The following is a 27,707-nucleotide window of genomic DNA, read 5'->3' on the forward strand; positions in this document are numbered from 1 at the left end:
TTCCCCGAACAATCCAACATGGCGCCGTAGGGACGTTGTTATTGTTTCGTCGCTCTTACAAGCTTTTGCAGTACGACTAAATTACGCGGATTGTAAAGCCAAGCGGGTCCGTGCGGGCATGAGAGGAACATCTGGAGATAATGCTAAGATCCACCGGCTTCTTCCGAGGGATTGACTGCCCGTTTTACACGGACTACAGCGAGGGCAAAGGCGGCAGAAATGGGTGTAACAGACCGTACTGTCACTTCAGGCACAGCCAGCAGAGACGGCTGTCCTACGGGGCACCGGCGGACGGGAAAAAGCAAAGAGACGTCCACTCTGCACAGAAAGGTGCATCATATTACTTTTATCACGTCCATAATCCACTAGAATACTGTTGTAAAATGTCTGAGCCGGCAGAGGAGGCAGTGAGCCCCTCCGTGAACCGGGCTGTAGTTTTCATAGTGTGTTGAAAACGGAAAAGAAACCAAAACCCATGTAAAATTTGGGCTCCATTAGCTGAGATTTGCAGATAAATGCCAATGCTTGAATTACACCAAACTGAGCTTTAGCTAATATGTGTAACAGTATGATATGACACAATGAAACAAAGGTATACCATGAGAAGACAGCCAGTTTTAAGTTACATGAGTTAAGACAGCACTGGAAACCAAAGAACAAACCAAAACACAGTGTACTCCCACAAAATAGATAAAACTGGTCACTAAAGAGAAAAAAGTACACAGTGTTGGTAGTATATTTGGGTAAAATGTGTGAAAATCAATAGATTTTCTCTTAACATTTACATAGGAAATGCTATTAGGATAAAACCCAGAGTGATCTGATCTAATGGTCAAATAAATAATGCATAGAGACATATGAAATAGTCGGTTTATTTATACTGAATATCTTATTATTGGTTCCTTATTGTTGAGCTGATGATTCAATTCCCAGGTGTTGATGCTCTCCTGGGCAAGACTGAACCTAAAGTGACTCCCAGTTGTTAGAAAAGACCTGACTAAAACAGACTTGCATTGAAGAACTTTATAAATTATGTAATTATCTCTACAATATAGTTGTGACAAATAAGACTGTGAAGGGCATTTATATTTAGAAACTATATGTAAACCGGGCTTTAGTTGTCAGTGTGTTGAACACAGAAAAGAAACCAAAACAAATGTAAATTTTGGGTAAGGTTAGCTGAGCTATGCAAATAAATGTGAGTGGTTGAATCACTGCTGATGCTGTAAAACTGAGCTGTACAACTGTGTGATCTGATACAAGGAAACAAAGCCATATTCATAAGACGAGAGCCAATGATAAGTAACACGACAGCGCTGGAAACCAAAGAACATGCCAAAACACAGAGTCGTCCCAGAAGAAAAGTCCTCAGATGAAACTAATCACTAAAGAGAAAGAAGTAGACAGTATTAGATGTACGTTTGGATAAAAGGTGTAAAAGTCAACAGTCTTTCCTTTAAAATTTGCACAGAAAATTCTATGATTATTACACCCAGAGCGTTGTGTAGATTAATGATGAAATAAATAATACAAGGGTTTATGTGAAATAATGACTCAGTTTCCACTTATTGTTGAGTTGATGATTCAATCTCCTGATGTCCATGTACTCCTGGGAAAGAGTGAACCCAAAATGACCCCTAATTGTTAGAAAAGAACTGACTAAAACAACTTTGTATTTAAACAATACCCCTTGCCTCCTCTTTTGGGGCAATTATGAAATAAGCTCTACAATGTATTTGTGACAACTAGGGGTGTAACGGTGCGCTTGTTTGTACCGAACTGTTTCAATGCATACAGTATGAGCTGGGTGGCCGCAAGCTGAACCCATGTGCAATATTTTTGATGTCCTAGATGGACGTCTGAGCAGTACATACACCATACACATGCTGAATGTGAACCAGTATGGCAGCTCAGAGCAGCATCACAGGCACAAAGCCAGAGTTGGAAGACCCTCTGTCTTCTTTAAGGTCTCTTTGGGAACATTTCAGATTCCCTGTCATTTATGTCAATGGAGAGAGACAAGTCAACAAAATGAGCCATGTGTCAGCATTGTTTCGTGAAGATCGGTTACATTTTTTTTAAAAATGAAATTGTTCTCCTTCACTGTACCGAAACATATTGAACCGAAGACCCCTGTACTGAACCAAAATTTTTCTGTACTGTTACACCCCTAGTGACAACTAAGAAAGACTGTGAAGGTCATTTGTATCTGGAAATTATACATGGACCTGAGTTATTTTGTATAGATTTCATAAGCATCTTTGTTTTCCATCCCTGCAGAACAAGGTTATGATCCTTTCAATCCAGAGGTTGTGAGGCCACAGGAGCAGCATAATGGCAAACCGAATGCTTCAGGCGACATCAGCGGTGCTTTGGAGCTCGTCAACAGAGCCATTGAGGAGGTTCGCAGTGAGGTGGAAAGGGAGAAGCGGAAGCTCTCGCGGATTGGTGATGAACCGTACGATCCCAGTGACAATTCCAAATTGGCTCCGTCTGATTCTGGTAAAAGTCAGGCACCGCCGGCTTCGCATTCGGCCTATGATCCTGGGAGTTACCAGATGACTTCAGGGGGGTATGATCCTAGCCCTGGCTGCAGCAAGTACACGTTGGACTCAGATGTGAAAGGCAACAGCTCTATGGAATATGTTCCTACTGCAATGAGAAAGTCTGGAGTTAAGACACAGATGCATCAGCTCCCATCTCCGCCTCCCAGTCCGAAGTATTCCAACAGCACATCCTCCTCTAAATGTAAATACACTGTAGACAACTCTAAACCCTCTACAGACATGGAGTATGATCCCCTCTCCAACTTCTCAGCAGGAATTACAGGGAAATCCAAGAGAGATGAAAGTGCACAAAGTGTTAAGACAGACACGAACAAGGCACCCGTAGTGCCAGGGGCTCGTATGTCAGATGAGGAGTACGCTGTTGATGTGAAAAAGCCACAAGTAACAAGTGTGGACACAAAGAAGTACACTTTCTCAGACTCTGATGGGGAGAGCTCTGGGACTGAGTATCGACCCACCTCACTTAGCAATCTGCAGCTGAAAAAAGGCAACAGTGGGTCAACTGGAGACGCTGTAGGGAAGGAGAAAAAAGGAAGGACAGAAAGCATCCAACATGCACTGACACAGAGGAATAAAGAGGATTTTGATGACTTGACAATGGATTCAGACATCCAGGTAGATATTCAGTATAAAGATAAGCTAGAGAAAAAGAAGTCTGGTAGTCAATCCAGTCATGAGAAAAGTGGCAAGTCTGAGAAAGTACATAAAGTTGAAAAACAATCAAATAAAACATCTAGTAGTAAAAGCAGTAGCAGCACTGATAAGAATAAAGGGTCAATAAAGAGCTCACACCAGGACTCTGCAAAGAAAGAGAACAAGAGCCATGGAAAGAGAGACGATAAGAAGAGTACAGTAAAGGTGAAGACAAGTGATAAAGTTCTGAGGGAAGAGAAGAGAAGTGATGGTAAAATCAAAACTGTAGAAAAACTGAAAAGTGACTCAAACAAACGAGATAAAGACACAGAAAATGGAGCGAGACAAAGCAAGAAACCCAAGATTTATGACAAGGAGAAGGAATACAACAAGCACAAGGATGGCCATCACAAAAATGGTAAACTTGATAGTAGTAAAAGAGACAAAGACATGAAGAAAATATGTAAAAGCGGTTCTAGTAGTAACAGTAAAGGGTCATCAGCGAGTAGTAAAGACAAGGTGAAGCAAAGCATGAGCTCGACAAAAAGACCCGAGGATAAACGGCGAAGTCTGAGTCACGCTGATCTGTTCGGAGACGAGAGTCCAGACGAGGCCGAACCGATGGAGGCGGATGACGACGACGAGCCGGAGGAAGCGCTGGTGAGGAAATCTGCTGACGCTCTGAGCAGGCGACGCCTGAACAAGAGGAAGGCGTCAGAGCTGACGCCGTCCTCCTCCGAGGACGAGGCTGACTGTGTCGGCAGGACGGTCAGGGATGAAGTCGAAAGCATCGATATTGACCTCTCTAGTTTCCAGGATGATCTGGACTTTGACTCAGATCCCATGGAGGAGTGTTTGCGGATCTTCAATGAATCCAAGGATGTGAAGAGGGAAGACAAAGGAAGGCAAACTAAACAGGTACTGGAGTCCATTACAGATATGCATTATTCAAGTCACATTTTGGGAATTCTACTTATAAATTTAATCGATATGCCATGTTTCATCCTGTCAGCCTTCTAGAGATTCTGATGAAGAGAAAGGCACAGAGAGCACTTTAACCACTCTCTTTCCTGGTCAAAAGAAGAGAGTCTCCCATTTTGTTGCCAAAGGAAATGTGAGTTTGTCACCTTTGCTCTACTTCTTTCTCTCAGATTGTTCTTATCAGATTAGAGTTGCTGAATATATGATATCAAAGTTGACATTCTGATGTTGTAAGAGTCCCATCACAGTGACATGCTGGGTCAAGTAGACTAATTCAGCTCGATTACAGCCTGAAAATGACTGAGGAAAGGGATGAGTTGGCAATAGAATAGAATAGAATAGAATAGGCTTTATTGTCATTACACAGGTTGTGCAATGAAATTGGTCTCTGCCAGTGATGGTGCACTTCCAACTAATAACAATGCAATAAAATACAGACATATCTTAAAAAAATATATAAAAGAGTGCAATACAAATATGTGCAAATTAGGCATGTACTGTACAACAAGGTAAAAAAAAAAAAAAAAAAAAAAAAAAAAAAAAAATATATATATATATATATATATATATATATATATATATATATATATATATATATATATATATGTTTGTGTGTGAGTAGTATAAAAAATTTGGAACTATAACAATGTAAACATACATGGGCCAGACACGAGGCACATGTCTCATGAGTTATATGGAATGACTTCAGCTTTGACAAAGGAGTACTGTGGTGATGATCTAACCAGCTTTGTGAACTTCCTCATACCTCATCAAGTTTACTTTTAAGAGCAATGCTTTTGTTCATTTTCTGAACTGCTAAGTCCTTGAGAGGGTTGCAGTGATGTTGGAGCCTGTCCCAGCTACCAGTGAGCAAAGGGGAGGGTGTTATCCTGGATGTGTGTTCAGGTCATCACAGGCTGACATCTACAGATGAACAACCATATGGGCAGTTTATTCAGTGCATATCTGTGGACGCTGGGAGGAAGCCGGAGAACATGCAGATTCCACTGTGCCTGTACAGTTGGTGCATTGACATTGTCTCTAGCTTTAAAGTTCAAGACAAGGTTTCATGACTTCTCAAGAAATCTTTAGTATCCCAGATTGTGTGCAGCCAACACTCAGGAAGTGCAACCAATATTCAGAACTAACAGAACAATAACAAATAACATAAATACCATATTGAATTGTTTAAAAACCCAGTCGCAGCAGGGACAAAGGAATTCCTCAATCTGTTTGTCCTGCATTTTGGCCTTTAAAATCCAAACAGAAGCAACACAAACTCACTTTGGACTGGAGTTTGACTGTTTCCTGTAAAGACTTCACCGTCTAAAGATGTGAGTGATCATGCAAATGTTTACCTGCAGTTTTACTGCACATTTATGCAATATGGGTTTGGAGAATGGGACAGTACTTGGCAGAGTTTAGGGATTTAAGAGTGATTCTTAATGCAGCATATCACAAATGCACTCCATCACTGTATATCTGCATGTTATACCCTGTTTAGATCATTCTTTAAAGGGCTCATATTTAGCTAAACACACTTTTATTGGTCTGTGGTTCATTTATTTGTGTATTTGGACCCTAATAGTTCAAAAAGTTTGAGTTTGAACCCTCCAGGTGCTGCAAAGCTATATTTATATTCATTTGGGAAAAAATTGAGTGGATTTCTACAACCTATTTTAATTCCCTCTTGATTTGTTACATCTATATCTAGTTACGTCACGACATTTGCACATATAAGGTCCAGATTTCTGACGAACATTTCTCTGAGTACGACATAATTGTTTATCAGCAGCAGCGGTGGTAGTAAAAACTGAAAATATGTCCAAACTTTGAGTCAGTTACCTAAAATGTTCAGTTGTTGGTTGAACAGGACAGAGCAGCACAGCCAACAACCTGGAGGGGGCGGGGCATGAAGTGGCTCATTTGCATTTAAAGGGCCAGCGCTCCAAACAGCCTTTCTGGTGTCATTAGTCAGAAATATTTTTGAAGATGGATCTGTGGAGTTGAATTAATGAAGAACTCAGACCCAAGCAGAGCATTTACAGTTTATGGAGACCACAGGGAAATGTTTGAAAATGCATAATTCCATTTAACAAAAAAAAAGCAAAATATCACTTCTTTAACAAACACACTCTTAATAAGTACAGATGGTTTGAGCAGTTCTTAACCTACACTCTCATTAAGATATACATCTCCTATTATCTTTATTGATCCCCAGAGGGAAATTCACTTTTATTCAGCTCAAGAAAAACAAATTAAGCCTGAGTTAATGAACAAGAGATAAACAACACATGTTTGCAGGTTTTTCATCAGATAAGTGTAAGAATCTATAAACCCTTTGTCTGAGAAGTGGCTTTGAAACTCACTGCTGCTTCTTGTAAACGTTCACTGAGTCAAATCAGGAAAACTAATGAAAGAAAAACATGGCATCACTGTGGTGTTTTAGTTCAGTACAGGTGATACGGTAGGATGGTCACACAGCAAACTCAAGGAAGTAAAGGGTAAAAACACACTGTGAAAGTACTGTAGGGGGTTTCCAGTCATGCAGGTTACAGCAGAGACCATCTGATCTGACAGGATGTTGTCAGCTGACACAGATTCAGAAACCACCAGACATGTTTATGTGATCATCAGACCTTTACTGTAATGCAGGTGGCCTTTCTGAATAACTCTATGCTTTTCACTGTTTAGATTATGATGACTGGGTCTGTGTTTGTCATTTGATCTGAAATGAACAGTGTTTACCTTTTTATGAAAGATGCACACTTTGTACTACTAGTATTACATCATTATTGCTAATAATCGTGTAAAAGATTTACTCAGGGTGTCTGCAAATTCTTACAAAGTCTCAAAAATCTTAAATGTGACTGTCCTAAATTAAAACTTTAACCCTTTCATGCATGAATTATGAGAACCTTAATCAAGATTTTTTTCCTGAGTGTTTTTATTCATCTTTAGGCATGGAAAAAAAACAAACAATTTGATTGATTTTTTTATGAACCTATTTTTCATGGAGTTACAAAAATGTCCACTCAGCTGGACACCATGCATTTCATTTTAGAAGCAAAGAAACATGCATTTACTGATATACAGTGGGAAAACTCTGAAATAAAAACACTTTTAATGCTGCTAATCTGACGTTTTCTCACATTTTAACATTCTTGCATGGAGATAATATGCAAAAAAAAACAAAACTTTTTGTTTAAAAAACAAAACAAAACAAAACTGTTAATTACAGTTTAATAACAATTGCCTTTTTTTTTTTTTTTTTTTTACACTCAAACATGTTAGTGCAGATCAGGTTTATCTAGAACAGCAAAGTTACAGTAATGGTATGAATTTCAGTGTATGGGATGATGCATGAGTGTCCACTGTGTTGGCTGATATGGAACTAAAACAACAAAACCCATGAATATACAAGAGAACAGCTTTGAACAGCTGTCCACTGTAGTGACCACTATGCATGAAAGGGTTAATTATCCTTATATCTGACACTAAAATCTTAAAAATCCAACAGACAGAATAAATGATATTGCTGTATTTTCTTCATAAATCTTTATTTAGAATTGGTCCAATTTGTAATTAGTGTTGATCATTTTATCATTTAACGGAGATGGAAATGAGTGGAGCCTCCAACAGTCGTTCATGGGTGGAGGGGTTCAGGTAAGAGCTTCAGCAGTTTGAACGTCAGTAGCAGAAACATTAGTCCTGGACAAATGGAAATGGATTGAATCATAGTTAAGACTGGTTCAACATAATAACTATGAGGTCTGTTGGACTGTTATTTATGTGACTGGAAGGTCTGAAATTTGACCAAAGACGCCTTGAAAAATGTCTTACAAAGTCATAAATTTAGCCACATTAAATTGTGTTATTGTTACTGTGGACAGTTAGATGACACAGACAGATTTCTGATTGTTTTAGTTATGTTTACTGTATGTACTCAACGAATGACCTGATTTCTGTTAATATTCAACTAATGGAGCTGATGGTTGTCTGTTCCTGTTCTCAGGCCGATACGACGCCTAAGACCATGGTGCGGCCGTACAAGAGGCTGACGGCTCAGGAGGTCTGCTACCAGCGCATGCAGATAGCGCAGCAACAGGCCGCTCAGCTCTCTGCGTCCGTCAAAGTCGCTCAGAGCTCCAGCCCCGGCTTTTCTGGAGAGAAGAAGAGAATAGCACACCGTCCCAACTCACAGACATCATCACCCAAAACAGGTAACGGTGTAAAGGTTCACCTGTGGTCTGACTGGTCACTGCTGTCAGGACTTTGATTTGTATTGTATTTGTATTTATTTATTTAGTTCCAGGACAGTCTGTATTGGCATTAGTTACAAAGAACAAGATGCATGCACCAGATTTAGCAGAGAAGCTCATTTCCATCTGTTGTCCAGGACAAACGACCAACATAACAAACATCACTTAGATTTCAAAGTCATAACATACTGGAAGAAAACTGTTAAACTTAACAGATATAGGAAAGTCTGCTCAGATTGAACGGCTTCAGCCAAACATGTTATTCACTTTACAGGGTTTGTAATCCATGAAATTACTTGAATTTCAGTGTTGTGTTTTCAAGGTCTGAAAAGTGCTTGAATTTTAGTTTAAGTGCTTGAAAGTGCTTGGAATTCTAACTCTGTGATGTGATTTATTTATTTATTTTAATATTAACTCTGCCAGGTTAGATGGCAAACCAAAGCTACTTACAGACGTGATACATCTTGAAAAATAAAACTTTATGTCAAAAAAGAAAATTAGCGGGTGTTCTCAGGTCAACTCCAGGCACATTTTTATCTTCATCTTTGTCTCTGTGTGAGTGTGCCTGAAGAACACCAAGTGACTTTGCTTTTTTTGGATAAAACTTTGTGTTCTCCTTTGATTTCTAAACTTTTTGCTTTTATGAATCATCATTTTAGATGTTTATAGTGTAATACAAAGAACATCAATATGATAAAAAGTGACAAGAAACAATCATGAGTATACGTATTCCTGTAGATATGTATTTTACCCCAGTGATAAGGGACTGTGCTGGAAAAATGTTTAAATTATTCTGAGAAGTGCTTGAATTTGACTTTGAAAGATGTATACAAACCCTGACTATATGGACAAAAGTATGTGGACTCATTGAATTCAGATGTTTCTTTGCTAACAGGGGTCTGGGATACAAAACAATAATGACAGATGTTATAATATAGTTTTACATTGGGATAAATATCATTGCATTGGTTAGTGTTGTTTAAGTAGTTATCTTTGCTTCCAAAATGCCTCAGATGGCTTTTACTTAATTTCTCTCAACATTAAGTTTTTTATTTCTTTTTTAATCCGTGACTATGATTTTAAATGCTCGACCTCTAAATTTAAAAAATATTTTTCATGCTCTGACTGTAAATAATAATTTTCTACCAAAACTAACCATATAATTTCTTGACATCTCACTGAGGAAGAAAGATCTCCCATTAATTGATGTTTATAAGGGACAAAAATATTGGGACACATCACGGCTACAGCTGTAAGATGTCCTGTTCATGATGATTTGAGATAAAAACATCAATATTTCCTTACACTCAGAGATATATTAAAAGATATTTGTCGAAATTTAGAGGTAGAACATGACACGACTTTTCTTCCTCAGTGAGATGTGAAGAAAGTAGATGGTTAGACGTGGTAGAAAATTATTATTTACTGTCAGAGCATAAAAAATATTTTGCAGATTTAGAGGTAGAACATTTAAAATCATAGTCATGGATTAAAAAAAAAAAAAAATCAATGTCGAGAGAAATTAAGTCAAAACCATCCCTGAGGCATTTTGGAAACAAAGGTAACAATTTAAATCAAACTAACCAATGCAATGATATTTATCCCAATGTAAAACTATATGATGACATTTGTCAATATTGTTTTGTATCCCAGAACCCTGTGTCCCAATACTTTTGTCCATATAGTGTATGTTTATAACTTGTGTGCGTTTGAACGTGTGCAGATGTGAAACTGGACAGAAGCCGAGTATTATCCCCCAGTCAGACGCATCAACCGGTCAAGACTCAAACCACAGCTGGTATTTTGTCCAAAACCACATCTACCATCATGCATAAGAGAATGGCACACACCCCCACCATGAAGGTACACACATTACACATTACATTTTTCTGCACGTTTTCTGGGATGTTGTCTGCTCTGTGAACTGTTGTAAACATTCTTTCTATGTTTCAGAGTTCTTCCATGAAGCGACCCATCATCCCCACCGAGTTCGGGGCCAAAGTTCCCACAAACATCCGCCAGCGCTACCTCAACACTTTCATCGATGAATGTGTCAAATTCTGCCGATCGGAAGGAGCTGCTTTTCAGATGGTATGACCAAAACCTTGAACTGAATTATTTGACCTGAATTAACCCTTTAGGTGTTTTTTTATGCTTTATTTTTATTTGTTTTATCAACAGACAATACAACACACAAACTAGGGGACAGTGGTTGAACACAAAATATTGAAATGACAGACAGCAGTAATTATACTTTGTTTTGTTTATAGTCCAGCCATGTTCTCCAGCGCTTTATGTAGATATGTTCCTTGAGCCGTTGGTAATAAGTCAGTCTTTCCATAAACTAGATTTCCTCTATTTTAGCCACTAATCCTCACAGGGTGCATCAGTTTTAGCCAGTTCCTTGTAATGGCCTTTTTGGAAGCAATTATAAAATTATAAATATATGCTCAATTAAGGTTGACTTTAAAGTAATTGCACAATATATTAAACATCAAACAGTTTAAAGGATGCCTATAATACATAAATGTAGCCTAATTAGATTAGATTAGATTGAACTTTATTGATCCTGTGGGCAGAGTCGTCAGGAAATTGAGGTTCCAAAAGCAGCACAACATCGAATTTACACACAAGAAATACCACAAGTAAATATCAATGCAATAATTATAAATTAAAAAAACAGTGAAATAAGGGAGCAATTGCGTAATATAATACAATGATAACAGCAATAGTACTCATAACAATGATACATAAGTAATATAAGTATGTAAGTAATAATAATATGAATGAATGCATATCACTTAATACATAATAAACCTGTTTTGAGTTTATCCCATTTGATGTGTTCCCCCTTTACACACAGTTTTTTTTTTTTAACATTAAAGCTGCGGGAGACTTTTGTGACCAATTTTTCATCAGATCTGTCAAACCTCAGTCATATCCTCAGTATCATGAATCTATAAGTCTTTCTGTGATTACTCACCTGAATCTCTTGCATCACGGTGAACAATTTCTTAGTTCCATCCACCAGAGACAAACCATGTGTTTACAAACAGAACTGGGAGGGAACTCGGGCATCTGAGGAATTTTGTCGCGACATGCATTGTGGGAAACGGAGGTTCGCACAACCACCTGACAGCGGCATGAAAAAGCAACAAACACGACATGGAAACGGCTGAAACGCGGAAACAGCTGAAATACGGAAATGGCTGAAACGTGGAAACGGCTGTAAGAATATGCATAGAGGGAAGGGAGCTCCTGCCGTTTCTGCGTCGTGTCTGTTCCAGCTGCTGCTGTCAGGTGGCTGTGCGAACCTCCGTTTCCCACAATGCATGTCACGACAAAATTCCTCAGATGCCCGAGTTCCCTCCCGGCTCTATTTGTAAACACTTGGTTTGTTTCTGGTGGATGGCACTGAGAAGTTGTTCACCATGATGCAAGAGACTCAGGTGAGTAAACACAGAAAGACTTATAGATTCATGATACTGACGATATGACTGAGGTTTAACAGATCTGATGAAAAATTGGTCACGAAAGTCTCCTGCACCTTTAAATGCATGTCTCTAATAAATCTCACTGAAATCTCCTGTACCATTCATTCTGATAGTCATCAGTTGTGTAAAAACCTGTTGTCATAAGGCGTAGATGTTTGTTTTGGACACTGGAAGGTGTTTACTTCTTGTTTCAGGCTCTTGATGAGGAGAAGCTGGTGTATGAGCGCAGCAGCAGTAAGAACATCTACCTCAACGTAGCTGTCAACACTCTGAAAAAGCTCCGCAGTAAGAGCAGCTCCTGTCCATCACCTGTCACCAGTAAGTCACCGCCGTACTGAAAACACACTGTAGACTGAACCCACGCAGGCAAAAGTCAAAAACCGATAGAATTAAGACACGTTTTCCATTAATTGTCAGCTTTCAGCAGATGAGGGGGTGGGGGTGGGGGGGTCGTGAATGACATTGCAGGGTCATGACGTTAGCTTCTGATACGACAATGTGTTACATTAAATGTTTTATTGTCCTGGCCTTGGTCTTTTGCCACCTGGAAAGAGTTATGATGTAACAATATATCCTGTATAACAAAACTGACAGTACTCTATGGTTTTTGTAATTCTTTTTGTTTGTTTGTTTGTCTTTTTTGTTGTTTTTGGGGGTTTTTTGGTTGCTGTTTTTTCTTGTTTGTTTTTTTCCATTTGATTTTCGTATTTTTATTGATATATTTTCTTATAACTATATCCTGTTGAATTACCGTAAAATGTTTAATGGGTGAAAAGATAGAAAAAAACAATAAAAAGTGAATCACAAAAAAAAAAAGAATTACATTCGGCATGCATGACGTAGCCCATGTCGCAAACATTTAAAGGGGAAGGATTGGTCTTACAGATCGGCTACTTTTACCGATCCCCGATCCAGCTAAAATGCTGATATCAGGGCCGATATCTGATTCTAATATCAGATCAGTGCAACCTTAGTCTGGTCGACTTGTGATCAATTAAGCCGAATGTGGCCCCTGAACTAAAATGAGTTTGAGACAGATGAGTAAATCGATCATTTTTGTGTTACATTGGAATGATTCCAACAAGAAACAAGTGGGACCAGCTTGGAATTTGTCGGTTCATCTGCCAGAATTTTAAAGAGGTATTTGTCTTCTTTTCCTAAGTAGCAGTCCCAGTAAAAAAAAAAAAAAAAACTTGGGGTCCTTAGGAACTGTGAAACTTTTTATATTCCTTTTTTTTTTTTTTTTTTTAATTCTTTGTTTATTTGGAAAAGCACATGTTACAAAACTTCTGTTACAGGCACAGTTCAATTTCTACATGTCAAATGAAAAAATGCTTGTCCACGATTTTTTGTCTTATAAAGAACATAAAATATATAAAGAAAGAAAGAAAAATGGGTTGGGGGAGAGGGCTTATTCCACTACATCACTGATAAGACAAGACACTTTAAAGTGTGTATGTTTACATCAGTCTAAACAGAAATGTTTCCCTTTTATATTCAATTTGATATCAAGATTTTAAAAAGCTGTGGTTTGGAAATGGTCAGAGATAAAGTCATACTGTAAAGGCAAGGCAAGTTTATTTGTGCCGCACATTTCAGCAACAAGGCAGTTCAAGGTGCTTCACACAGGACACTGAAATACAACGAGAAGGGAAAAAGAAACACATTTAAAACATTATAAAAGAAACATGTAAAAGGTGATTAAAAACAGCAAGCAAGAAAACAACACATAAAACCCAAAAATATAAAAACACACATTAAAGTAAGAGTTGCAGTGCAGAGTTTTGAAGGAGAATATAAAAGGAGAAAAATATTGGGTATGACCCAAAGTTTATGATGGGAGTAAATGTACACATTTAATCTGCATATTGTGATGTCACAGGATGGCAGCCATATTGGATTGCATAACTTTTCATAAATCTGAACTTTGAACATATTGACATGGAAGTTTTCTTTGTGTTTTTGTGTTTCTTTGTGTTCATCTGCCATCTGTGCCATCTGCCATCCGTGCTTTCTTCTTCATTTTAACGTGTCAAAGCACAATGAAAAACTGCACATTGAGCTGCAGATTGTAAAAATAGCGTCTGAAGTAAAAGGCTGCGAGTATTGCTCAATCCCCACGACTAATTTAGACCCTGGTCCCTGCGGTGGAAGTTCTTCCAGAGAGCTTCCTGGGAAAGTTCTTTTGGTGGAAACAAGGCTGTAATTAATTATTTTATACGGTATACTGGGAAGTATTTCTGTCCGTTGTCATGGTAACCCCTTCGCGTGTGTTTGTTTACAGAGGAGCCAGGGTTACTCGCTAAAAAAAGAGCGCAGTCACATGAAGAAGTTCTGGGAGGTCGCCTGGCTGCTACAACCAGCTTCACTGTGAACAGGATGGGAAAACAGCAGGAGGAGAAACTCACCGGTGAGATTCCAGACACTGTTCTTTAATTCTACACCGACTCACAGCAGCGGAGGAGACGCTCTGGCTTCTTTTCTGTTTTTCCTCACAAAATGATGTCCCCGATAATAAGAACGTATACCTCTGAAGGAAGCCAACAGAAACTGATAGAATATCCTTCCAGTGTTTCCTCAGACGACCTCTTTTCGTTAAATCAGGGCTGTGTTCCAAGAAGCAGCATTAACAAACTGTGAGTCTAACCCTGAACTCTGAGTAACTGAACTCTGAGAGGTGAAACTGAGTTATTCACAGTTACTTCAGTTAACTTTGAGTTCAGCATGTGTCCTGTGAATGAGAAGAGATGTAAGAGATAACAATTCACCATGGCAACTGGTACAAAAAGGCTGTTCATTCAGTGGAAATATGTGCAAAAATACAGGCATGAGTTGGAATTATTTGAGCATTTGTCTCAGAAACCTGTACCTTTAGCTGCACAGAGTCGAGAGCTAAATCTAGATAAAAAATTATTTTATTGACATTAATGACTTATTAAACACTGGTCATTCATTCATTCTTTGCAGAGATTTACATAATGGATTAGAATTCATTTTATAATCCAGTAAGAATCAAATGCAGGATGATTCCTAAAGTAACAATCATCTGCTGACTCATGAAGCTGCAGGAGCCAACATGTCATATTAAAGTAGAATATATCAGATGTGTGAAGCCTAGTGGACATATTGACCCTTTTTTTTTTTTATATATATCCAGATTTCTAAAAGCTGTCTGTTTCATTCAGCTATGTCGCTTGTCACTATATTGCAACTTTGACGCTTAAAGGGTTAATATTACTATGCTGTGTACTATATTATTTTCAACACTTGCTTACTATGATTCACATCATCCTGTAGCTGAATTTTCCCTCAGTGTGACTCTGCATTTCTGAACAGAGATGTTTTATTGATCATTATCTGTAGACATAGTGTTCTTTTATTATTATTTAAGCAGATTCATGGTGTATTCATTGAAAGTTTACTATAGTTTAACGTAATATACAGATCACATTTTTGGACAATTAAAGAAAATCCCTACAAAGCTTAATTCATAAAGACCCAGTGCTACTCCTGTGGCGGTTCCCACATGATTTTTTCTTTCTATTTAACCTCTTTTAAGTGACTTATCACCATTTATTAATATTAATATTAATATTTATTATATTTAGAAGAATAAACAATGTATTTTCCAATATTTAATTTCAGTGTTCATGAAAACTGAGTTAATTCAAAGGTTATTATATCAGTACAGAAAATTGAAGAAAAGTAACTTTTTCAGCAAATCTCTCATTAACTGAACATAACCCCAGTGTGTCCATCCACTGTCATTGATCCAACTCCATGGGTTTTACTGGTGAATCAATGTTGTAGAAGATGACAGTGTTTCCATGGTAACTACAAAGCCTCTGAACGTCCAAATGGGTCATATCTGATGACCATGAAAAGACGACAAATTGCATTTTACACCAATTATTTAGATGGACTGATAGGACTGAGTCTTTAACATTAAATATTTTAGTTCAGTAGATGCTTTTGGTTGCTGGTGGATGTTTGGAACTTTATGGGTTAATATTACTTCATCACTCACCTGTTTTTTATGATCGTGCTCTGTCAGTAATTTGGTGATTTGCTTCCATGCTCTAATTACAACGGCATGTACTGTTTTCCATCAGCATCAAAGGGAAATCAGCCTGTGTCTCTAAACGCAGAGCGAGCTTCACTTTTCCATTTGTGCTCTGCTGAAAAGTGAATGTGTGAATGTGCTAAACTCTAATGACTGTGGATCGTGAATCTGCGTTTTGTTGTCATAGTGTCTGATTGAAAGAGGAAATGAAGTTGTCAGCGCTGACTTTCCCTCATTTCAGTGTTATCAAACTCAGAGTTTACACTCAACCTGCTTCTTGGAACAGGTCTTGGATGTGCTGAGTCACATCGAGAAACAAATAAAAACAAATAATAGTGACGCAGTTCAAAAAGCCGCGTGACTTCCCTCAGGTCATGTTTACAGAAAACTACCTGCCTCATGACCAGACGTCTGAGGGAACATCTACCAACTGAGCAGCTGATGGAAAATCCACTCAGAACACCTAATATTATTTGGTTATCACTCGCTGAAATGCATTTCCATTCTCCAGTTTTTAGCAAAAGACAGTGAACATTTGGGTTTTATTGTTTATTTAGGAGCATGACTTTTGTTCTTATATGTATGTCATCTGTCAATACGTACAAAGTTTTGCTCTTATTCTTGATTCATCGGTCGATGCTATTGTGCAGACGCTGTGTTTGTCATTAGCAATTTCTTTAAACATCTTCTCTGACAAAACTACTGGTCAGATTCATTTTAAATATTATATGTAGCTTCATTGGGATAATGTCCGCAAAGTTTGTTCACAGTTTTGAGAAATTTAGATTTTTGGATTTGTGACGAATTTTTGAAATATTAAAAATTTGCCTTTATTTATAATGATCCTTACTTTGATGGCTTATTACATGTAAATGGTTACAGATATCAGTATAGTTACTATTGAGCACTGATGGGAAGTCATATATGGACTTTCATTTGAGTCGATGACCTTTGACCTTAAAGGGTCAAACTCAAGGTCACCAATGTCTACATTTCAGCAATCATCTCCAAAACTACTGGTTGGATTCATTTCAAATTTTTTGATGATGTGTCCTTAGGTCAGTGTGTGCAAAGTATGTTCACAGTTGAATTTTTGAAATATTGAAAATGTGCCTTATAATGGTCCATATTTTTATGGCTTATAACATGTAATTAGTTAGAGAATCAATATAGTTACTACTGAACTCTAATCGTAAGTCATATATGGACTTTGATTGAATTAGTTGAGTTCTCCTCCAGTGGAAGTACCACTCACTTCTATTGTTTGATTGACCTCCTGCATCAAGACCACAAGACTCTAAGGCTACGTTCAGACTGCAGGCAAATGTGGCCCAAATTCGTTTTGTTTTTTTTTTTTTTGCCCATATGTGACCGATCTGTTAAAGACAGTTTTAACAGCACAAATCCAATTTTTAGTTAAATCTGACCAAGGCCACTTTCGTATGTGGTCCTAAATCTGGTACTTATCTGATACTTTACAATACGACTTCAGTATGAACAGCCATGTCACATTTATCTGACCTTTACGTCATTGAAATGCGACAAACGTCACAATTCTGCATCCCAGGAGTGTTACTTCCATAAACACAGTGCGTGTCTGCGTGGTCACGTATTACGTCATGACCTCTCTTGTGCATGTGGGTCACTTCAGGGTCGCATTCATACTCAAAACTGATAGAAGTTGCATTTAATGTGTAATATGAACGAGCACACAAAAAAATCGGATTTCACCAAAAAAGTCCAAATTGTGCATTAAAACCTGCTGTCTGAATGTAGACTAATGTAGCAGCTGAACCTGACAACCTCAAATTCAACTTGTTATTGATTATTGATAGAACATGCCAGTGAGATACAGGGCCATTGGTCATGTTTTGGTCTTAGATGTATGTCTTCTATCAATATGTATAACGTTTTGTCTTTTATACAGTTTACCTTTAAGTATTTTACACAACTGACAATATGTAAACATTTTTTTACAATAACCGATTTAGGGAATCATTAAAAATAATTGAAATTTAATTCAGTCTATTCAGTCTATCTATTACATGAATGCTTACACAGTGGGTTTGGTTTTATGTCCGTACAGGAGCCACGTTGTACAGGAAGATGAAATTGTACCTGATGACAGAAGAACAGCTCCAGGAACACGGATACCCACGACCAAACCCAGAGGTCTCGGGAAAAGCCATCATCTACAACCAACCAGAGAAGAAGATGATCACAGACCGTGAGCACCAGCACAACACCGTGAACATCCCATTCAAACGGAACTGTAAGAGTTTAACAATGTCTGTTATTTGACTCCAGCATTCACCAAGATCTGCTGTCGGTGTGGAGCAGAATATAAGATCAACGTAAATGGAAACTGCGTACGAAAAGAGGAGTGTAGCTATCACTGGGGTCGATTACGTCGACATAAAGGTGGGTTTGTCACTGTTTTAGGCTAATAACAGTACTAATACATCTGAATGTTCTGATTTTCTTGTCTAATCTGTTCATTTCTTTCAACTTTTTTTTAAAATGGTCTTTTGCTGGTTTCTTTTCAGTTGCTGGAGGTTGGGAGACCAGCTACAGCTGCTGCTCTGGGGCTGTTGGGACTGCAGGATGCCAGGTTTCCAAGGTATCGTCATTTTACAGCATTCTTTCTGCTTTTTTGTAATTTTAAGATGTCAAATATCAGCTGAATACATAAGCTTAAACCTCTGTGTTGGTCCTGAAATATTAAAACTGCACCTTCAAAGGAATAAAACATTGCTCTTACCTTCTGTGGATTGAATAGAATTTTTTTTGTCCTCACAGCAACATGTTCAGGATGGACGTAAGGAGTCTTTAGATGGTTACGTAACCACATTCAGTAAACCTCTACCACCAAATGGCAACGGAGGGGTGTTTGCACTCGACTGTGAGATGGTGAGTCGCAGAAAAATTGTCAAGTTTTTGCACATTTTATTATGAAATCTGGTTTTGTGCGTTAATGCAAGAAGCCTTTTTTCAACTTTGCATTAGTAAAATATTAGTAAGACAAGGCAAGCCAGGTTTATTTCTATAGCAGATTTCATGTACAAGACAATTCAAAGTGCTTTACATAAAACATAAAAGCATTACAACAGGGTCTAGGGGAAGCAATAAAAAGTATAGGCATTAAAAATAAAACAGATAAAAACTTTAAGCTTGATAGAAACAGTGCAGACATGAACTTCTGAATCAGAACTCTATTCAAATGCAGCTGGGTCTTTAACCTGGATTTAAATAAACGGAGTGTTTCAGCTGATCTGAGGCTTTCTGGGGGTTTGTTCCAGACATGTGGAGCATAGAAGCTGAACGCAGCTTCTCCGTATCTGGTTCTGACTCTGGGAACTGACAAAAAACTGGATCCAGATGACCTGAGGGGTCTGGTAGTAGATATTGAATCCTTCCAGGTTTTGACTGGAGTTGTGTTGTATTTAAAGGAGTGATATTCTGCTTTTTTTAAAATGGAATTCTTCATTCTCAAACATTTCCCTGTGTTCTCCATAAACTGTAAATGCTCTGCTTTGCTCTGAATTCTTCATTCATTCAACTGCACAGGTCCATCTTCAAAACTATTTCTGAGTATTGACACCAGAAAGGTGATTTTGAGCGCTGGCCCTTTAAATGTACATGACCCCGCCCCCTCCAGGTTACTGACTGTGCTTTCTGTCCCATTCAACCGCTTGTGTTTGTTAATACAACTGAACATTTTAGGTAATCGACTCAAAGTTTGGACATATTTTCAGTTTTTACTCCAACTGCTGCTGCTGATAAACAATTATGTCGTACTCGGAGAAATGTTCTTTGGAAGTCTTGAACTTATATGTGCAAATGTCATGATGTAACCAGTTATAGATGCAACACATTAAGCAGGAATTAAAACAGGTTGTAGAAATCCGCTCGATTTTTGCCAAGATGAATATAAAGATAGCTTTGCAGCACCTGGAGGGTTCAAATTCAAACTGTATGAACTATTAGGGTCCAAATACAGAAATATATGAAGCACAGACTAAAAAATATGACCCCTTTAACTCCCTATTGTTAGGGTTAAATATGCAGTATTTCCTCCAATCTTGTCTAGAGTCTTTATTTACTTCAGCTGCAGACAGTACCAGGCCTTTATATGAAGGAGAGTTGAATTATAATCAGGCCTTCATTGATATTTTATCTGTTTAATAAGTAGAAATGGTTGTATTTAGTGTGTGACCTCGTGTTGATCCACTTCCATACATTTTTCTACAACCAAACTATTTCAGTATTAAAGCCCTCGAGCATTTTCATAAATAGAAACCATTCACTGCTTAACAGAGGTTTTACTGTGTAGCTAAATATTGCCTTATTTTGGCTCTTACTTTCTGCACATGACATTTTTGCCTTAAACTAAAACACACACACACCTGCAGTGACTGAATTCAGATAATCCCATTTCAGATGAACGATACAGAACAACAGTGTTATTAACAGCCTGGGTATAGAGATAACGGCTACGCTCAGACAGCAGGTCTTCAACCACAATTCAGATTTTTTTGTGAAATCTTTTTTTCTTTGCACAGTGTTACACAAAGCAGGGTCTGGAACTGACGAGGGTGACGGTCATTGACTCCGAGCTGAAAGTCATCTACGACACGTTTGTCAAACCTGAAAGTAAAGTCGTGGATTATAACACACGGTGAGAGGATATTTTACTGAAACGGTCCCATGTTTGAAGTTTGAAGAGTTGTTTTTTCAAAGGGACAGCGCATTTTAATAAACACAATATGTGCTTATACCAGGTTTTGTACGGCTGTTTGAAATCCTTAAAAATGCTTGAATTTCAATGTTTTCAAGGTTTGGCAAGTGCTTGGATTTTAGCTGAAGTGCTTGCAATTATTTGATTGATTGATTGATTGATTGATATCTTTATTTCGATCATGTAAATGACAATTTAAAAACAGAAATGCAAATAAATGATAATCAAGAGAATGAGAACAAAACAAAACGGTAACTTAAAACTGCAGCGTCTTCAGCCTCAAAATTTACATGAGCGAAGAGTAGGAAGAAGTATAAACTGATCTAATCCTACCCCTTCAGATGTTTCCATACTTACTGAAAACAACACTGTCCTAAATTTATCAGCAATTTTGAAACGTACATTTAGTCACTCATCCATATTACAACACATTTACCAACACATTGCAAAATTCATATCCAAATAACAAACAAGTACCTTATGAAGTTTATTTATCAGTGTACCTCTGGAAAATAATTTCTTTATGTCTCTTTCTAAACACAATCATGCTGACAATTAGTTTTAGTTCTGCACTCAGTCTGTTCTGCAGTTTAACTCCCCTAACTGTGATACAGAAGCTTTTCAATGTTGTACGCACGCTTCTGACCTTTAGATTTAAATTTTTCCTTAAATTATAACCCCCCTTCTTCTAACTCTGTGGTGTGATTTATTTATTTATTTTAATATTAACTCAAGCCAAAGCTCCTTACAGAGGTGAAACATTTTGAAAAATAAACAGAAGATTTTCAGAGTGCCAGAGGACTTTATATGAGACTGTGGAGGCAGGTTTGATTGTCCAATAGCCATGATTTTAGACGTTCTGTTGTGTCCTTTTCCACAGTCAGTGTTCTAATGAAATGTAGCGTTGAAATGACAGTTTATTTCGTGTGTGATGGACAGATTTTCGGGGGTGACGGAGGAGGACTTGGAGAACACCACCATCACTCTGAGGGACGTTCAGGCTGTGCTGCTCAGTATGTTCAGCGCTGAATCCATCCTTGTAGGACACAGTTTGGAGAGCGACTTATTGGCTCTGAAGGTACGGTGGGTCTGAATCTGGGCCTCATTCACACTTTTACACTTCAGATGAGACGTCGGATAGAATGGCATTAACAGATTTGTACCGCTTTTGCTTTTGAGTCTCCTGTAGAAAATGTTTCTGAAATCACTGCAGCAGGCCTTCAGTTTTCTTTTGCTTTATGATGAGGAAAAATGAACCAAACAAAAGGCAGATGAATACAAACGAAACTAGAGTTAAAATGCAGAAAATATTCAGCATTAAGATTGACAGTTGTGGAGGTCTAAATTCAAATGATGTGACAAAAAGCAGGTAAAGCTCCATAAATGCCAAGAATGCGATAAAATAAATTCCAAAGGAGAAGATGCATAAATGAGTAAATAGTAAAAAAGTCAGTGACTGAAATAGAGAGGGCCTTGTAATTTGTGTATGGGCGAGGTCAAGGCCACTACTGTTTGATTCATAACTTTTGAACCAGATAAGTTTAAGACAAATACTACACATAATTGTAAAGGTCTAAATGCCATCTTAAACATACTCTAAGGTCAAAATTTAGTTTAAAGTATTTTTAAATGAAAAATATCAAAATCTACTGGGTCACAGATGGACAAAAAATTAACATCTATTTTTTGCAAGAATTATGAAGTTCTCAAAAGTGAAGTTCCTCTGACATTTTCATCCTCAAATGTATTCAGTGTAAACCTTAAATCCTCTATTGTACAACCTAATAAGTGGTTTGAGGAAAAAATATTTGATCATATCTAAATAGCAACAGTTTTAAAAATTCAGCATCACGGATGGACAACAAAAGTAAATATCAAATTACACATTTTTTATTTCAATTATCAATATCATATGCATTTTTTAAACAATATTTACAACATACAAATAATATTAACATTATATTCAAATGTATTTTGCATAGATATATGCATTTATTAATTTTAAACCCTTTATGTTTAGAATATGACATAAATAATATATTAGTCAAATATCAATATATTTGGAATAAGTTTAGTTTATTTATGAGAGTTTATAAAATGAACCCAGAATGACACAAAACTTTTCACTTTCCAAACATTCACACTCATAAAACTCCTCAAATTTTTTTTTTCCCCACAAATTTTTTGTCATTTCAAAATACATTTTCCTGAAAATATAAGTAATTACCTACCCAAAAATATAAGTTTGGTGTAGATTATTGTAATTATATTTTTTTGACCAGATGTTAACTTTCCCTTGACTTCACCCGTCAAATAATCTGGTGACGTTTTCTATATTTCCTGCTTCAAAGACATATATGGGTGTGTTTATTTGCTGAGTTTGGTCACGTTTTCCTCCATTTGCAGGTCATTCACAGTTCAGTCGTCGACACAGCCATCGTGTTCCCTCACCGCCTCGGTTTGCCGTACAAACGTGCCTTGAAGAACCTGATGGCCGACCACCTCAAACGCATCATCCAGGACAGCGGTAAGAAAAACTGCAGTTACTTCTATAAGCATCACCATTTATGACCTTAGCATTTTATGTCAAGTACAAATATTTATTACATTTTATTGTGTATCTGATGTTTATATTCATAATAATTATATCAATTATAATATATGTGTAATATAACTTAGACTAACTTTATTGATCCACAAGGGAAATTACTTGGTCACAATAGCTCAGTTTCAAACAAAAACACAAGCAGAAAAAGGAAAGTAAGTCTGAAGAGATAACAGCAATACATAATATAAATAGAAAACACTAATAAAGCAGAAAAAAAGACAAGCTTTGCATATGTACGAACAGGAAAATGAGAGTAAATATACACTATATACAGGTGTGAAAGTGACTAAGGTACAACATTTAACAACATGTCCTTCTATATTTTTCCTTGTTTACCTCCATCTACAATTCAAAGTACATAAATACAACAAATTCAGTGTTCATTTATAATAATCAATCACTTATCCAGATCAATTTTACCAATTTCACTCTTAAGTTTCCACTGAATCAGATAAAAGTTGCATTTATTTGGCTGCAGTTCAACCTTCTGACCAGCAGAGGTCACTGTTGTGGATGTGTTACCAGTTGGGGGAACTTTCTTCTGTGTCATTTGTTCTGGTCAGGAGTTATTGGTTTGTAAATCAGGTTTCAGAGGTGCGTTAAAAGTCTTTTTTATAATCTTTAAACCTTAAGTGTTTCCCAAAAGTCCAAGATGATCACCACCAAGATAATGGATTTATTACATTAGAGGAGAGAAGAAACCAGAAAATAACTAAAATTTAGGAGCCTGTAATTTAATAGTTTGACTGTTTTTTTGACTTAAAAAAATGACTCAAACCAGGTAATTACAATCAGAGTAGTTGTTGATTAATTTATTTGTCAAGAACCAATACATTAATCATTGAAGTTTAACAAAAATATGGCAAATCACTTCAGGATTTTGCACTTCTTCATTCATAAATTAATAATGGTCCATGTTTTGATGGCTTATATTATGTAAATGGTCAGAAATATCAGTGCAGTTACTAGGGCTGCACCATTCATCAGTTTTAAATCGAAATCAGATTATTTAAGTAGGATGATGTTTAAAAAAGGGTCATCATCAAATCCAGTTTCATCTCTCTTGTGTCTCTGGGACATCGTAGGCTCCTCCCCCTAACTGTGAGAGCAGTCTCCACAGTCTTTGGTCTCCACACACCAGAAACAAAAATGGTGTTTGCTAAGGAGAGTGAGAAGTTTGTGGCTAAAAATAGCAGGAACAAGTCTGTCGTGTGGAATTGGTACAGCTTCGAAGTTTCCGATGAAGACCAAGCCATTCCTCGCTGCAAACTCAGCCTGAAGGAAGTACCAGTCATAGAGCAGCACACCCAACTGTTTCAGCTCCTCAATCTGGTATTAATGTCTGGTAGGAAAAGTTGTAAATGGGTATTATCATATTAGTGTATATAGGTAAAAGGATGTGTGATATTATTATTATTATTATTATTATTATTATTATTATTATTATATTCATACAAAATAATAATTGCTATATAATGATCAGAAGGAATAGAAATTGGGGGTAGGAGTACATAAGTTTTTACTTCTTCCAGTCCTTTTCGAGCATGTATAATTTCATTTCATTTGTTTTATTATTATTATTATTATTATTAGTTTTTGTTTTTGTTTTTTGATGTTTGTTTGCTTATCAATCATTTAGAGCCCGACTGATTAATCGGCCAGCCAATTAACCCCCCCGCCCCTTCGTCTTGTGAAGTATCCACCCCCCTACACACACATACATGTCCGTGCTCTTCCTGTCTCCCTCACAGTTTCATTCTGCAGACAGGCCTGGGTGTTAATAGTGTAGGGGAGACTGGGGACAGTTGGAACACAGGTCAGTTGTAACTCTTGGAGTTGCTCCAATCAGGAACAACTTAGGACTCACCTAATTCACTCTTCACATGCTCAGTTTAGTCCTTAGTCCACATGTGCAGTTGTAGTGCTGTGAGGCAGACACATCCACATTTGTGAGTGAAAACAGAATTGTGTGCTCAGTCATATTTTTTGCTCTAATTATTTTTGTGATTGCATAGTTTGCATTTGAAAGTTGTGTCAATTATATTTGTGAGATAAACACAGATTTATGCAACTGTTTCTCCACCTGTCCACAATTATCTAATATCAGATTATTATATCCTGTGTTGATCAGTGTTCTTATTTCATATATCGGCCAATATATCGGTAATCGGCCAATATCAGATATCGGCCGATATATTGGATATCGGCTTTTTTTAGCCCCCAATATCGGTATTGGCATCAGCCCTGAAAACCCCATATTGGTTGGGCTCTTCATTCTTTCATTCATTCTTTCATTCATTCATTCAAACTTCATTACACACCAGAGTGGCAGCAGTGCGTTGAATTTCGGGCTGCACATGAGAACAACATGCCCACTCCAACGCCACCACCAGCCCAAATCAAAAATCAAGTTTTTAGAGGAAAAAAATCAGGATTTTCTTTTTGGCCTAAATCACACAGCCCTAATAGTTCCTGCTGATCACTGATAGAAGTCATATCTGGACTTTGATTGAATGAGTTGAGTTCTCCTCCAGTGAAAGTCCCGCCCACTTCTGTTGTCAGACTGATCTGCATCCAGACCACTGGACTCTGACAGAGACAGAACCTGACAACCTCACACATTCAACTCGGTATTGGCTCTTGATAGAACATACCAGTGAGATACATTGGTCTTATTTTTAGTTAAAAAACATCGAAGCTCCAAAAATCCAAGGTTGGGTTTGTCACGGCATCATTGAAAACAAATTTTTTTCTTGCTTTGTAGTTGGGGGCCATGACTCTAGCGAAGATGCCACCGCCTGTATGGAGCTGATGGTCTGGAAGATGAAGGAGGACGCCAAAGTGAAGAGATGACCTCTGAGCGCTGGTCTGGGCTTCGGTCACTTCCACATCCAGCCTTTGCTTCGGCGACGGGGACGGACGTCGCAGTTCAGGAGTTGGACTTTCAGACGCTCACAACAGGGTCTCAGACGGATGATCGGCGAAGCACGGACGGGAAAAAAACATTCTGAAAGAGCCTCCTGTCGGCGCCGCACGAGAACTCTGGAGCCCTTCAAAGCAATAGGAACCATTAACACCGTTTTCGTACGCTTCTCGGTATTTCAGTTCGGGATAATGTTAGCTAAGACGTTTTTTTGTTCTTTTTCGAGCCGTGTCTTTTAAGGCCTGAGGTCTCTCGAAACAACTGAAGAAGAAAACCTTTCTTTCGAAGAGCTACTTAAAATCCCAGGGCATTGTCTGCTGAACGATGATGATTCATACAAAATCCACACGAGGCTGCACCTTCAGCCTGAATTGCACTATAGATATGCTCTTGTTGTATAGGGCCCAAGTCTGAGTTACCTCATCTGTGTTAGAATACATACACTTATTATAAATAACGAGTTAGTTGTTCTTAGTTACACTTAAGTGCATTGATGTCTTAGTATGTTTAACATCGCTCTGTAAATGCACTCGTGGCTGCAGCTGATGCTCTGTTTATACGCCGATTGTTACCAGTTTTTGTTTTCTATTTTTTTTGGCTCTGAAATCTGACTAATCCTATAATACTTGATCACAGCAGCAGCAGCAGATGCACAGGTGCGTCCACACTGCAGACAAAAACGGCCCAAATCTGACATTTTTTTGCTCGTATGTGACTCGGATTGGTTTTACTTCATGACGGTGTTAACAACAAATATAACACTGAATATAATCCTTTCAACTCTGACTGATATGCGCTCCTAAATCAGATACAGATCTAATCTTTTCAGTGCGATCACAATTCATCCTTAATCCTTGTTATCACTATCATCAGCTCAGATTCTTTGCTCCCACTTCATATCAACTTATAAATCAAATAGAAATGTCGATTCCAGTGTTTCTGTGTTTTCTGAACCGCTAGAATCTGTCATTCAAGCCAAACTAAAAGCATTAAAACCCAACCTGCAGTGTGAACAAACCCATCACATCTCTGCTTCTACCTGTTTCAGTGTAGTCGTCGAAATATATCTCTATTTATAGTCCGGGGAAAACATACCGATTGAAACCCACCTCATGTGCTCTGCATGAAACACAAACCACAATAAACATCGTGATAGTATTTCCACTATAAACACACACACAAAAAAATTTAAAAAAATAGACTCGGTATGTTTTAATTAGGCCTGAAGACAAGTAAACTTTCTCAGCTTAGCCTTTTCACTGTTTTATGTTGAAAGTGTCTCGATGACATAAACGCCTTGTAGAAGCTAATAATGTAATAACAGCTGATAATGTAATAAATTTTCCACTTTTAAAACCTAATAGGCCAATAATGTAATATCTGGCCAATAACGTAATAAAAGTCCTGAACCGATAATATAAGAACTTTTGGCCAATAA

The 27,707-nt window shown here is 37.6% G+C and overlaps 1 protein-coding gene across 1 annotated transcript; it reads left to right on the forward strand.

Moving 5' to 3' along the window:
• rexo1 (REX1, RNA exonuclease 1 homolog) lies at positions 1-27,468 on the forward strand. Its single transcript, XM_030132487.1, has 16 exons — positions 1-330; positions 2,281-4,118; positions 4,213-4,314; positions 8,197-8,404; positions 10,167-10,306; positions 10,397-10,534; positions 12,132-12,255; positions 14,222-14,347; positions 18,087-18,227; positions 18,308-18,421; positions 18,547-18,620; positions 18,800-18,910; positions 20,563-20,678; positions 21,678-21,816; positions 23,145-23,265; positions 26,111-27,468. The coding sequence occupies exons 1-16, from the start codon at positions 141-143 to the stop codon at positions 26,197-26,199; spliced, it is 3,771 nt and encodes a 1,256-aa protein (XP_029988347.1). The 5' UTR covers positions 1-140; the 3' UTR covers positions 26,200-27,468.
• Positions 27,469-27,707: the final 239 nt, after the last annotated feature.

Source organism: Sphaeramia orbicularis, chromosome 4, assembly GCF_902148855.1.
Source record: "Sphaeramia orbicularis chromosome 4, fSphaOr1.1, whole genome shotgun sequence".
NCBI lineage: Eukaryota > Metazoa > Chordata > Actinopteri > Kurtiformes > Apogonidae > Sphaeramia > Sphaeramia orbicularis.